This window comes from Hipposideros armiger, unplaced genomic scaffold (assembly GCF_001890085.2).
Source record: "Hipposideros armiger isolate ML-2016 unplaced genomic scaffold, ASM189008v1 scaffold_87, whole genome shotgun sequence".
NCBI lineage: Eukaryota > Metazoa > Chordata > Mammalia > Chiroptera > Hipposideridae > Hipposideros > Hipposideros armiger.
In genome coordinates, this window is record NW_017731437.1 from 81,392 (window position 1) to 95,446 (window position 14,055).

The window sequence follows — 14,055 nt, forward strand, 5'->3', positions numbered from 1 at the left end:
GAAATGTTGAAATGAGTACATTGTCTGAATGTTGCAACTCCTTCCAGTGCTTTTGGAGTGACAAACCAATCACCAGATCCCTTAAATAACACAAAGGCACGATTGGTCATTGGCGTGTGGGTTTCCAGGGGAAGAAAAATAATGTTAAAATAAGAAGAGCTGCGTAGTCTTGTCAATTTAGCACAGAATCCGCATCATGCAGACCAGCTCATCTGATGCTTTTACTAATTAACATAACAGCAAGGAGAGTGGGCCAAGGGCTGCGATGGACCCCTAGAGCTACCTTACGCAAGCGCATTCCTCCTCGGAAGGAAAAAAACATAATGGGCTGTGTGGCTTCAGTGGTATTTGTAATGTTCCATTTCTTTGGTAGAGTGGCCCGTACGTGGGAGTTTGTTTCATTATCTTTTTAACATATATACACATTATATAAACATAGAGTATGCATCAAATATTTTAAAACTTAAAATGAAAAATTAATAAGCTAATAAATGGTAGGTTTGGGGTTATCAGGGCTTGTGGTACAGAAGATAGGAAGGTGATGGGGAGACATGTGGGCAGTGTCAGAAACGCCCCAGGATCGAGTTTTTATTCTAGGACCTTTAGTGAGACCAAGAGTGGACTTTCCCACACTCTGCTATGAGTAGGTTTTCTACCACACAAGGGTTTGGAATGTCTGTTCTCTATTTCTTTTTTTTTTTTTTAAGATTTTTATTGGGGTATTGGGGGGAAGGGAACAGTGCTGGGGAATTGGGGGAAGGCAAACAGACAAATTGCTGTCGTTTTGTCCTTTAGTCTAGTTGTGGAGGATGTTGCTTCACTGGCCCAAGCTGGCACCATCATTGCGCTCTTCCCGGGCGAGGCAGATCAGTCGCCGGCTTCTGGANGCACATAAGCAAAACCTTTGATACTGTCTTCAATGCTTCACAGCTTCCCTAAAGTCCATCTAATCACCTCAGGTTAAGAACCCCAACTGTAGACCTAGTGAAGATGCCATGCACAAAACCACACAAACACACTGTTTTCCTGGTTTTGTTCATTTAATCAATTTTACCAAGTATCTCTAGTATAGAGAGCATAGTAATAACACTTTGTAAATGAAACTTGCTTTACAGTTCAAAAGAAAAAATATTTTCACATAATTGTCTCATTTACTCTTCACAAAAATCCAGTGAGGTAGGCACACATCGCTCTACCGATTTTACAAACGAGTAACGAACTCCAGAAAATATAAGTGACTTGGTTAAGGTCACCTAGCCAAAAAGGAATTGAAAAGGAGTGAAACGTACCCTTTAAGCCCTGGGCCTGACCCTTTGCCTCCCTGTTAATATTGACTCCAATGGTCAGTGGTGGTGATAGGACTTGCGCCGAGTGAGGTAGCCACCTACCACAGTCACATTATGTGGAAAACCTATGAGGCCACAGTCCCCCAATTTGGTGTGTGGTGTTTAGGGGAGGTAGCCAGAGCTCTGCAGCCCCTTACCCAAAGAGAACAACAGCTAATACTGTTTTGAGTTCCTAATCCATGTCAGACGCTATTCCAGGTTTTTACAGGAATTAACTCATTAAATCCTCAGAACAACACCATGAGGTAGGTACTATTATCATCTCCGTTTTGCGGACACTTAGGGGAGGTTGAGAAACTTGCCCAAGGTTACACAACTGATCGTTTTCAAAGCCAAGATTCGATCTGTGAAGTCTGTGCTCTTAACCAACACCATTCTGTCTCTCCCAAGTCAGTTGTTCCTAACTTTGGGAGGTCATATACATCCTAGAGAGTGTAATTTAAGCTCAAGGCCCCCTCCCTAGGAAAATGCAGTTAAGCAGAATTTTGCAAAATATTTCAGAGACTTCAGGGACCCCCTAAAGCCCCTCATCTAACAACCTCAGGCTTGAAGCTGCTATTTGTCTCATACATACTGGAGGGAACTGTCCAGGGTGAAAAAGAGAAGCGGTGCCAGAGCCGCAGGACTTCTCTGCAAACGCGGGAGGAGAGCAGCGCTGCGTTGTGTGACGGAGACACTCGTTCACTGAAAATCAGGAACCGTGAGCTCCCGGGACCGCAATGCTCTGAGAATGCAGCCGGGTTGCTGAGCCTTCGGAGACCGGTAGCTGAATGGGATACGAATGAACCACTGCCTGGCCAGACTGACATCTTGCGTCCCTCCCAGCAGCCTTAAGTCACGAGACGGGTTCAGAGCGGACAAGGCTCTCAGAACTCTGGTCTCGAGCGCACAGGGGTGGTCATCGCTGTTCCTGGTGCTGAAACGCCGCGGTCGCAGCGAGGAGCAGCCGCCTGAGCTTCAGGTACCGCGCCGCGGCCGCTGCGGGAGCTGTCCAGTGCTGAACTCGGATGCGGCCCGGCCCGCGGGGCTGAGACCCGAGCCTGCCGCACCCAGCGGAGCCAGGACCGAGCTTCTGGGAGCGCTGACGCAGAACGCTGGGAGAACGGAAAGCAGCGAGCTCCAAGCCTGGTATGGACCTGCAGAGATTCGACTCCTACCAGGGAGGAGCTGGCCCTGACTTCAATGAGCACGTCCTGCATAAGGTAAGAATCTCCTCCAGTCCTCCGCCCCCCGTCCCAATGCTGGGAGAGGGCACCGTCACCAGTTCTCTCTGTTCCCCTGTCGTGGCTTTGGGACTTAAAAGAAACTAGCCCATATCTGTTATCCTGGGGAACACTTTCTGTTTGATCCTGTTTGCTGCTCAAAACAGAGACTCGTGAGTCCTCGTTGAGGGGCCACCACCAGAGGCTCAGATTGTCAGGAGCTTCGTTCATTCATTTAAATAATCTGTGCCCCTTTCTCATTCCATCCCTTCTGCTTCTTATCCATTTGAACTCCTGTGGAACCCTGTGGGAGGCTGTGTTTGTCTTCCCATCCAAGCTCCAACCCCATTAGGTCTGGTAGTTGTGGTCAAAGACCTGAATTCCTGGCCAAGTTGGCTAAAATTAGACATAGAAATGCTCTGCAGCAGAAATAAACTGTTGTTTTCAAGTGAGGCTCCCTTGTGACTCCAGAAAGCTGCCCTCCAGCCGTGGCTTTCTCATAGCCTNTCCTCCACAACTAGACTGAAGAACAAAAGGACAGCAACTTGTCTGTTCCCCTTCCCCCAATTCCCCAGCGCTGCTCCCATCCCCCAACTCCCCAGTAAAAATCTTTTAAAAAAAGAGAGAACTGTTATTTCTACAAAAACTAAATTGAATGCTTTGGAAAGACTCAAGGCAAGCATGTCATTTTTTGAAATGCTGTCAAATTAGGAATGAGGGGGAATTATAAAATATTCAGAGTAAAAACATAAATATGAAAAAAGGTTTTGCAATCAGGTTGCTTCATAAGCGTCTAGCATGTCTTGCTTCACGTTAGAGAAACTGGAACTGGAACTCCATCGTGATGCGATATGTGTGTATAGTTTATGCAGGAAAGGCAGCGGGCCCCTTCTTTCCACAGACTCACAAGCAAAGAAAAGGATTAGGCCTACATCAAAAATGCTAGCAAATTACAACGCATTTAGATATGCTGAGTCAAAATAAAGCATTTAGACAAAGAATATAGCTCTTTCATGATTCCCTGACTTTACCAACTTTTTCAATGAACTGGTCAATTATCAATTCCAATTATATTGAATAAGAATGCACCTACTTGGTAAAATAAAAGGCTGACCACTATACCAGTCCCTCCCGATCTAAAAAATTATTGATACATGAAATCAACTGATTCCAGCAGCTTGGCTCTTCCAAGGATAAGCGGCTATGAACTCTATTTTTAAGGCATCAGGCAAAGGTAGCTTTTGGCCTCACTTCGATCCAGCATTTATCTTAATCATGTATTTTGGAGGTTTCCCGCCCAGCACGCTTTTCTCCCTCAGCTAACTCTCAAAAAAGACTCGGTCTTCCAAAAGCCAGTGATATACACCTAGTTCTCAGTAGGCTGTCCAAACCCTACAATTTGTATAAAGTAGAATCTTTAAATAATAATTCAAAAGCCAGGGGAGGGAAGCCCCAGACACTTTAGACAGGCTGTCAATAAGTAGGCACTCAATCAGAGCTGAGTAGTTAAATATCTTGACGTTTGTCAACACAACGTGCTTTCCTGGAAATCATACAGCAAAATGGTACATGCCAGCCTCAATCAGACCAGAGGAGCCGTAGCTGAGCTTTCTCTTCTCTTGCAATAAAGGCGCTAGTCTCGCACCCACAATCTGCCTTAGCAAAATATTTGTGGAACAGCCGGAAACGGCTGAGACAACACCGAGATACCAGTCTGTAAACATTATGAGACGACTTCCTTTCGAACCTCTTGCAATTGTTTGCCTCCCTTTTCCCAGCCCTGATCACTGCCCTAGCGCTCTCTACACTCTGTTTCTGGCTTGAACAAACGGGGCTGGCTTTCGATTCCTGCTGTCTTTTTTTTTTTTTTTAAGTTTTATTGGGGAACAGCCACGGTCATTGGTTACACGTTGTTTTCATGCTACAATGGCACAGTTGGCTCTTTTAATGGAGGACGTAGCTCGCAGTGACCTATGCGGGGATTGAACCGGCAACCTTGGTGTTATCAGCACAACGCTCTAATCAACTGAGCTAGCCGGTTACCCCTATCCCTGCTGTCATGACCCCAATACCTAAAGAACCCGAATGCCTCCCACGAGGACCACCAGTCAGAAATCTGCTCTGTCTGGCTCTAGAATGGACTGGACAGATTTCACAAATGTCATGGGCTAGTCGACTCCATCTCTGAGGACGTGAAAAAGTCCCTTTGCAGACAGCCACCAATCCATTAGGCTGGAATTCTGGATTAAAGCATTATATCCAGGGATATACTTGGTAGACACCTTTTTGAAAGCTTCAATAAAGCAATTAAAAGTGGTCAGAGTGGATCTGTCTTTCTAAGCTGAATTACCTTTCCTCCGCTCAGCCAGGCTGCCGGAATCTTTCATTTCCACCCAGACTGTCCCGACAAAAGCAGAAGCAAACAAACTCCCCCAGACAGACAAAACTGAGCTAAATTCTAATCTTCCCTGCGTTTCTCGGCTTGTGTCAGAAGTTTCATGGCAGTAATCTTCATTAGTATCTGATTGCCAGAAAAGATAAATTCCTTACTATCCAACATAACCACGTACTTAGAGACTCTGTTTGGCGCTGGCTGCTGGAAAAACTCAGCAGTAAAGCCACTTTGTACACAGGAGTTAAAATGGCACAACGATGCCCTGGCCCGAGGCTTTCTGTTTTGACTTTTACACTTCAACTCACTCGACTTTTGCTCTGCTTTGAGCTTCTCCACTTAAAGTTCCCTTTGAAGGCACTTCTTGTTCTGTAAATCTTCAAGCAGCCTGGATCAAACAGTCTCACTCTGACCCAACCAGCATAAATGACCAGCCCAGGAATATTTAAGCTTGTTTGGGCCTGCACATTCCCCAGGATGGTAAAGCCCGTGAGATTCTAGGGAATTATTCAGGGAGTGGGCGCAGAAGCAAAGAGTGGCACATGGATTGGCCATCCACCAAGGCCACCTCCCCCAGACACTCAGGGTGGCCATAGCTGTGAGAAATCAGACAAGCCCCTGAACACACTGATAGTGGCTCTCTAAACACTTCTATGGCCCCTGTACCTGCCGGGACACTTGCCTGTGGCCCAGGCATAGCTCATTTCTTCCCAGGCCACGACTCCTTTCCCTGACACTTCAGTTCAGCCCCCGCCGAAAGGGACCAAGCGAAGTAATAGCCCTTTGCCTTCCAGTCAGGAGGAATCATGGTTCCTCACATCTACCCCGTTTCAGGCGAAGAGAAAAAATTCTCTCCACTTCATGCTTCCCCGAAGTCGATCCTGAGATTCCTTAGGTTGTCCAGGTGGCCCAGGATACCCTTCCTAGAATGATGGACACAGGTGTCCCTGCTCCTGAGAGCTTGCTCTGAGTTCCAAGTCTAAACAATCTGGGTTATTTATTCATTCAGCCAATAAACATTCGAGAACCCACCGCATACCAGACATTAAATTAGGCACGGGGGATACACCAGTGAATGAGACAAAGTCCTTCCTCACCTCCAGGCAGCCTACAGCCTAGTGGAGAGGGGGACACAACAAACCCACATACCAATAAACAAGTTCATAAAGCAGTAAATGCTATGAAGGAAGTAAAACAGGGCAACATGACAGAGAAATGGGAGGCGTAGCAGGGGCTACTGCCGTTAGGGTGGTCCGGGAAGGCCGCTCTGAGAGGGACATTTGAGCTGAGAGGTGATGATGAAAAAAAAGCTAAGTCTTCATGTATCTGCAAGCAGAGCATTCCAGAAAGGAACAACAAGTGCAAGGGCCAACACCCCGAGAAGGGAGCAAGATTTATCTTGTTAGAGGAACAGCAGAAAGGCCGGTGTGGGTGTGAGCAGAGCAAATGAGAGGGAGAGTGGCTGGAGACGGGTCAAAGGGTCAGGAAGAGACTCAGGGGATCCGGGGGCCTCGTGGGCTGGGGGAGACGCTGCCAGAAGGCAATAAGCAGGGAGTGAGCAGGTCTGTTCTTTAAAAACATCGCTCTGGGGCCGGCCGAGTGGCGCGTTGGTTAAGAACTGGCTTGGGACGCCAGAGGGCCCCGGTTCGGATCCCACATATGAGGGCCAGTGACACTGCCCTCTACAGCTAAGATGCTGAATAACAGCTCAACCTGGAGCTGGACTGCTGTGAGTCGCCGGCGACGGTGTAGGCTGCAGCCCCTGCTGCAGTGGGTTGCCATGGGCTACCGTGTATATCCAGCAGCCAGCGAGAGCGGCCAGCAGCCGCAGTGAGCAGCTGTCCAGAAGCCGGCAACTGATCTGCCTCGCCCGGGAAGAGTGCAATGATGGTGCCAACTTGGGCCAACTTGGGCCAGTGAAGCAACATCCTCCACAACTAGATTGAAGAATAAAACGACAGCAACTTGTCTGTTCCCCTTCCCCCAATTCCCCAGCACTGTTCCCATCCCCCCAATTCCCCAATAAAANTGATAATACCAACATGGGCCAGTGAAGCGACGTCCTCCACAACTAGACTGAAGAACAAAAGGACAGCAACTTGTCTGTTCCCCTCCCCCAATTTCCCAAGAAAATCTTTAAGAAAAAAAAAAAGTTTGGGGTTTTTTTTTTAAGTATATCTGATAGAGGTTGGGAAATGAAAGGGGAAGAGAAGTGAAAGGAAGGATGGGGGGACTCATTTTTCGTCTCATATCTTGGGAACTAAAAAGATACAATCTGTGGTTAATGAAGCAAGAAATGGGTGTTTAATTCTGTTACATGAAATTGTAGAGTTGATTAATGAAAGAGCAGAAAATAGTGATTTAACTATATCAAGAAGAATGAGCAGGGAAAATACAGGGGTACAACTCAACAGAAAGTGTAGTTGATAAACAACAACAAAAAAGGCATTATAGGAACTGAAAACAGAAACAGCTGAAAAGAAGTTGCCTTAGAGGAGAAGGATGAGAGGTGGGGAGAAAAGGGACATATAAGCCCTTCTATACCATTTTATGTTTTGACTATATGTATTTATTAATTTGATTAAATTTTTCAAGATGAAATGGGGGGAGGTCTTTAACCTAGTTAGTTCCCATCATGACAGGTATGGAAATGGAACCCACCAAAAATGATTGTCATTCCCAGACAAAGGACTGAAATCTTCTATATTAAAATGGAAATGAGTGCTCTTAAGAATTCCACATATCAGAAGATGATGATAGAGATTAATTTCTCTGGGAGGACATAACCCACCATTAATATAAAAATGTGGATTAAGGCCGGCCAAGTGGCTCAAATGGTTAAGAGCTCACTCAAAAGTTTGAGCTCTGAGTAATAGCAGTTCGATGCCTGGCCCGAGCTGAGCAGCCACTGAGCTGCCAACAGGTGACAGGATGGCTCAGCTAAAAAAAAAAAAAACCCGTGGATTATAAACCATAAATGTAAAGGGGAAGCTGTAACTGAACACACATAACCCAACATCACCGACAACTGGATCACATTTTAATGACACATTCTCTAAAGAATATCTATTTTCCTTTATTTAAGTGGTTTTATCAACGATGTACATTCTGGGCCGGCCCAGTGGCGCGTTGGTTAAGAGCTGGCTTGGGACGCCAGAGGGCCCCGGTTCGGATCCCACATATGAGGGCCAGTGACACTGCCCTCNTGGAGCATTTTACAGTTTACGAAAAACTTTAATATGTGCTATGACACTTTATACTTACCACATGATCTTTCCAGTAGATGTTGTTATTAATTCCATGTTATAAAATGGGAAACAGGGGCCAGCTGGGGAAAAAAAAATAGTTACTTGTTCAAGGTCACAGTAAGTAGGTCCTGTGGGAATTCGAATAATCATGGCAGATTCTTACTTGGCACTCACGTGCCAGGCCCTGTTCTAAGCCCTTCACATCATTCAATCCTACAGCAGCCCTATTTTAATCTCATTTTACAGATGAGTACACTGAGGCACAGAGCCATTGAGACACTTGCCGAAGGCCACCCAGCTGATAAGTGGTGGAGCCCAGATGAAAACCCCAGCAAGCTGGAGGTGCAAAGGCACAGTCAGGGGAGGACAAAGGCCTTTGCTAAGAGAGCCGCAGGTTTTCATTGCTTAGTCCAGTGTGTGACCCCAGCTCTGGAGGCTCAAAGGCCTAGATTTGCGCACTCGCTCAAGAGCGGACCCATTTCTCCAGGCAGGCTCATGTTAATCAAACTCACAAGACTGACGGAAGCGACGCCCTGGATGCCAAGCCACATGACAATCAGGGGGTTGTTTGCTCAGCGTGACAGAAAAAAGAGACTTCGAGGATTCAGGTTTAATGAAACCAGGCTGACACTGGCCGGCTACAGTATNAAAACGACAGCAACTTGTCTGTTCCCCTTCCCCCAATTCCCCAGCACTGTTCCCATCCCCCCAATTCCCCAATAAAAATCTTTAAAAAAATAAAAAACATCACTCTGGCTGCTGGGAAGAGAACAGACTCGGGGACAAAGAATGAAAGAGGGACTTCAGGCAGGGAACTAGACTGAGACAATGAGACGTGACAGGGTACAGGTCATATTGTGGAGGTGAGGGCTGCTGGAACTCTAGAATAAAGATGATAAATCCAGAGTTTGTAAATATTCACTAACTATCCTTGCATGAGTAGCTGTGTGTGTATACACACACACACACACACACACACACACACGCGCGCGCGCACACTCACTCCTTAGGCACACAGTGCAGGGTGGTGGCCCAGACTCCAGATTCTAGAGCCAAAACGCCAACTCACCCACTTGCTAGTGATAAAACTTGGTAAGTCACTGAACCCCTCAGTGCCTTGATTCCTCATCTATAAAATGGGGCCATAACCAAGGCACCCTCATGGGGCTGTCCTGAGGGTGAAATTAGTTGCTGTAGGGGAGAGCACCTGCCACATAGTGCTTGTTTCCTCTGTAATGAATTACCACAAATTTAGTGGCTTAATGAAAACAATGCAAATTTATTCTCTTACAATACTGGAGGCCAGAAGTAAGAAATCAGTTTCAAGCGGCTAAAGGCAAGATGTCCTCAGGGCTGGTTCCTTCTGGAAATTCCAGGAAAAGATCTTGTCCGTGCCTTTTCCAGCTTCTAAGGGCTGCGGCATTCCTGGGATCCCGGCCGCATCACTGCAAACTCAGCTTCCATTGTCACATTGCCTTCACCTCTTGTGACCTTCTTGCCCCCCTTTCATAAGGACCCTTGTGGTTCTATTTGGGGCCTACCTGGATAACCTAGAATAATCTCCTCATCTCAAAAACCTCAACTTCATTACACCTGCACAGCCCCTTTTGCCGTAGAAGGTAACTAACGCGCACAGGTTCTGGGGATTAGCACACAGGTATCACTCGGGGGCTATTCCTCAGCCCACACACGTGGCAAGCAATAAATAAAGGTTCATTACTATTATTATCATCGTTATTCCTCCCTCGGCAGCTCCAGAGCATAGCCCTGGCCCCCTCCCAAGCTCTGTGGGAGAGAAAGGGATGTGGGGAGACCTCTGTGTATCTCCCAGAAGCCCCCTGAAACCAGGCCCGGAGCCAGGTCAGAGCTGAGGGTGATGCGGGCTGCATCAGGCAAAGGCCTCAGTCCCCAGCTGGTCCATGTGAGGGGACTGGGAACAGAAAGCCGACGAGGAGGAACATGCTGACAGGCCTTGTGTGGGGTGGGGGAGGGCACCGGCTAAGGCTTCCTGACGGAGCTGTATTCCGTGAGCTCCTCATGGATCCCATTGGGTTGGTGGGTGATAAAGACATTCATGTTGCTGTAGGTTGGCTCCTGATCCGAGGTGTCCAAAGACAGAGCTGCATAGGAAATGTCCTCCTTCGAAATGGAAGCCTGCAATAAAGATGCTTGAGTCAGGGAGGCTGGGAGGAGGCTGTGCCCATGGTCAGAGGAGGCCTCCATGAGGCTAAGGGACAGAACCCCTCAGGGCTCCTGAAGTCCACTCCCAGGCCCTCCAACTCTCCTCCCTCCAATCTGCCAGGCACCCTGAGCTCCCCCCGCAGCAGAAGACACTCTCGCTCAGCTCAGTGCCAGGCAGCCCAGTCCGCATGGAGTCCCAGGGTACTTAGCCTGCCCAACACAAGGACCATGTTTGCCCAGGCTTTGGGTCCCCAGTGCTGAGACCTGGTACAGAGACACTTTGGGAGCCAGTATGGAGCCAAAAGCCTAGGGGAGCTCAGCAGGCAAGTCTTTCAATGACTGCCACTTTGCCTAGTGCCCACCCTCCTCTGTGCCCACCTGGATGAGAGCCCACCCTCAAAGGGAGAACAATGGCAGGTCTGGCTCTGAGCCACACCAGTACACACCATGGTGACGTAGTCCACGTCCACCTCGTTGTCTTGGGCAGAAGGGCAGGACTTTGTGGAGGCCTTCTTCTGGGAGGAGCTGGGGAAGGTTCCATTCTGAGTCAAGGTCAGGTTGGCATAGCAGATGTTATTCTCCAGGGGCTGGGATGTCTAGGAGAGAAAGCCCAGGTTCCTCTTCTGCAGGACACCAGCCTTCTGCTTTCCTGGGCCCCCCCTCTCCCAGCTTCCTCCGCAACCTCACTTCTCAGTCCCCCACACTGCCTCCTCCTTGCCTCCCTCCTTTCTGGCTGTTTCCAGCACCCCCCTCCGTTCTCCCAGGCCTTGCAGCTGGGCCGTGAATATATGGACACTTGGGTATATGGTTGGTCTGATACATGTGGACCTCGGTGCTCCTGGGAGCTGGAGAATGAGGAAGGCGGGGAAAGGAGCTGTCTGGTATCTCTGGTCTGACCTCAGAGACTTTCTTACCTGCTCTGGGGATGTCCCAGCAGCTAAAAGACAAAAACAATCAGCATTAGAAAGCCTGTTCTGAGACTCAGAGGGGCCCCCAGGTCTGGGTGAGAGAAATACGGAAGGAAAGAGGCACATTAGGCTCCAAGCTCAGAGAGAGGAGACCTGTTCTATTAATAACGCTGACTCCTCGGAAGACACTCTGTGACATGGGGCACTTCACCCCTCTGAGCTTCCATTTTTTTCTACCTGAAAAAAATAAGGAGACCTCAGCCCATCGGTTCCCCATGGCACAGAACTGTGACATCAACTGATCAGTGGCCCTGCCAGCCATCAGCTCCTCTGGGATTAAGTTTCCTCCTGTGTAATCTCAGGCTTAGCCTGTAACTCCTGCCGGAAGTTCTGACTAGAACTCCATTGCTTGCCTACCTGGCTTGTCGTTCACACCTACCTTCCCCGGCCACCCAGGCTGTCTAATCCCTCCCTCCCCGGCTCCCAGTGCCCTTGACTTATGTCTGTCTCGTCGCCTTTGTCCCACTGGGTTCTGGTTAGTCTTCAGGTGGGCTGTGGGCTGCTGGGTGGCTGAGCCTGCCCCCTTCCTTGCATTCTTAGCACCTGGCTATGCCTGGCACACGAGTGCCCATCAGTAAAAGCTGTCTGCAGAGACAAAGGATTGAGCCCAGCTGCCCTCCAAATGGAGTGTGTGAGCTGGGTCAGCACAGTACGGACCAGTTTTCGGGTGTTCGCTGGCTCTTCCTGCCCGTGGCCCTCCCCCTACCCTCTGCTTTTTAGACAACAGAGAAACAAGAAGTTTGTTCCCACGGTTTTTAGTTTCAAAAGTCTAGATACCCAGAAGCACAGAAAGTACTGAGAACTTAAGTCACCGATAACACATTTGGGAGAAAACATGATGAACAAGAGTTAGGCTCCCTCCCCGCAGACTACGAAGATCCCCCAGGCTGTGGCGGGAGCGTCATGAGAGCTTAGGTCCCAGTGGGTTCTGAGAGGGGGAAGAGGTGCAGCTACACGAGAATGTGGAAGTGGAGCCAAACAGGAGGAGGATTTGGTTGAGACCACACCTCGTGACGGATGAGTGCAGGCTCCTGAGCAATGAGCCTCTTCCCTAAAGAGCAAATTGACACAGAACAGCAGCTCGGCCTGAGGAAAGGCTGGGGCAGGGAAGGGACAAAAGCAGGAGCCACAACCAACCTTTTTAATAAAACCCAGAGAACTGTGTGCGTCTGTGTGTGTGACATGTGTGTGTGCATACATGTGTGTGCGTGTGTATCTGTACATCCGTATGTGCATATGCACACATGTATATTAATTGTGTGTGCATTTCTGTGCATGTGTATGTATGCACGGTGTTGTGTGTGCGGGCATGTGTGTGTGCACATTCGCTCGTGTGTGTGTGTGTGTGTGTGTGTGTGTGTGTGTGTNGACTCACAGCAGCCCAGCTCCAGGTTGAGCATCTTAGCTGTGGAGGGCAGTGTCACTGGCCCTCACATGTGGGATCCGAACCGGGGTCCTCTGGCGTCCCAAGCCAGTTCTTAACCATCGCGCCACTCGGCCGGCCCTCTGTTCTCTATTTCTGACTCTTAGGAACAGTCTCACCTCTTCCTTAACTCTGAATCCGTCCTCAGAGGTCCCTTCAGCAAAACCAATGAGTCAGGCACCCTTCCTTGACGCAAGCACCCCATGCCCTCAGGACAGGGCCGTGTGAGTTTGAGATCCCAGTGGGCTACTGTGGGGAAGGGCTTGTGCTGGGCAAGGGGAATCTGTGTGATCGCAGGGGTCCTTTTCCCCCTGAGGTTGGGCCATGAGGCCCTCAAGAGTGACAACTTGAGTCAGCGACCAGATTCCTTGAGTCAGCATATGATTACTACAGGACTTTCGGGGGACGCTAGACTACACCAGCTGGGATGGAGTGAAGAGAATCCATGTCTCGAGAACAGTGCGGACAAGATCGATGGCTGCCGATCCTTAGTCCATGTATGAGTGCCCGCCCTTTACAAAGTATCAATCAGTTTGCGGGAGCTTGCGCACACACAACATAAATCCATATCGGCATAAAGTTACCAACTGTCTTTTCTTGGCAAACACTGCCTACTATTCTGACTTTGGATTCTTAAATGTCCTTTCTTTTATGAAATTATGGTCATAACAGATGGTTTAGTAGACACTTTCTGAACCAATACCTCTCTTAAGCAACTTACTAAACCAACAGCCCTTAGTCCCCTGGTGAAACATACTGACTTCATACCTGTGGCAACGGGTAGATTCTTCTCTTGAAGACCCACTCACTTCCGCTCTCACCCTTTAGGGTGCATGTTCAACAAGGGTCAACTGCGTTCGGGCCCAAACTTGTGTAGGCCGGTTATACACGTTAATTATAATTATATAACTTCATTAATTCATCCATAAACTAATCAATTAAGGTTATAAACACAAAGGACATTGACTAGTGAAGTAAGAGTGCGAACAAAAAGAGAACTGTGGGCCGGCCGAGTGGCGCGATGGTTAAGAACTGGCTTGGGACGCCAGAGGACCCCGGTTCGGATCCCACATTTGAGGGCCAATGACACTGCCCTCTACAGCTCAGATGCTCAACAACAGCTCAACCTGGAGTTGCCAGCGACGGCGTATGCTGCAGCCACTGCTGCAGTGGGTTGCCATGGGCTACCGTGTGTAGCCAGCAGCCAGTCTGAGCTGCCAGCAGCCAGTGTGAGCGGCCGTCCAGAAGCCAGCGACTGATCTGCCTCGCCCAGGAAGAGCGCAATGATGGTGCCA

The 14,055-nt window shown here is 48.7% G+C and overlaps 2 protein-coding genes across 4 annotated transcripts in view; one reads left to right on the plus strand and one right to left on the minus strand.

Moving 5' to 3' along the window:
* The first annotated feature begins 1,113 nt into the window (after window positions 1-1,113).
* Window positions 1,114-14,055, plus strand: part of RAB37 (RAB37, member RAS oncogene family) — a 50,598-nt gene continuing 37,656 nt past the window's right edge. The window contains exon 1 of one of the 2 annotated variants that reach the window (XM_019644360.1): window positions 1,114-2,548. In XM_019644360.1, coding sequence (XP_019499905.1) covers window positions 2,477-2,548 — 72 coding nt within the window. In that variant the 5' untranslated portion in view covers window positions 1,114-2,476. The remainder of the gene's footprint in view (window positions 2,549-14,055) is intronic. The other variant, XM_019644362.1, reaches the window with a different exon arrangement.
* CD300LF (CD300 molecule like family member f) overlaps window positions 9,444-14,055 on the minus strand; it is a 22,126-nt gene continuing 17,514 nt past the window's right edge. For both annotated transcript variants that reach the window (XM_019644358.1, XM_019644359.1), the window contains exons 5-7: window positions 11,284-11,306; window positions 10,816-10,965; window positions 9,444-10,342 (exon numbers count right to left, since the gene is read on the minus strand). In XM_019644358.1, the coding sequence (XP_019499903.1) occupies window positions 10,187-10,342; window positions 10,816-10,965; window positions 11,284-11,306 (329 nt within the window). In that variant the 3' untranslated portion in view covers window positions 9,444-10,186. The remainder of the gene's footprint in view (window positions 10,343-10,815; window positions 10,966-11,283; window positions 11,307-14,055) is intronic.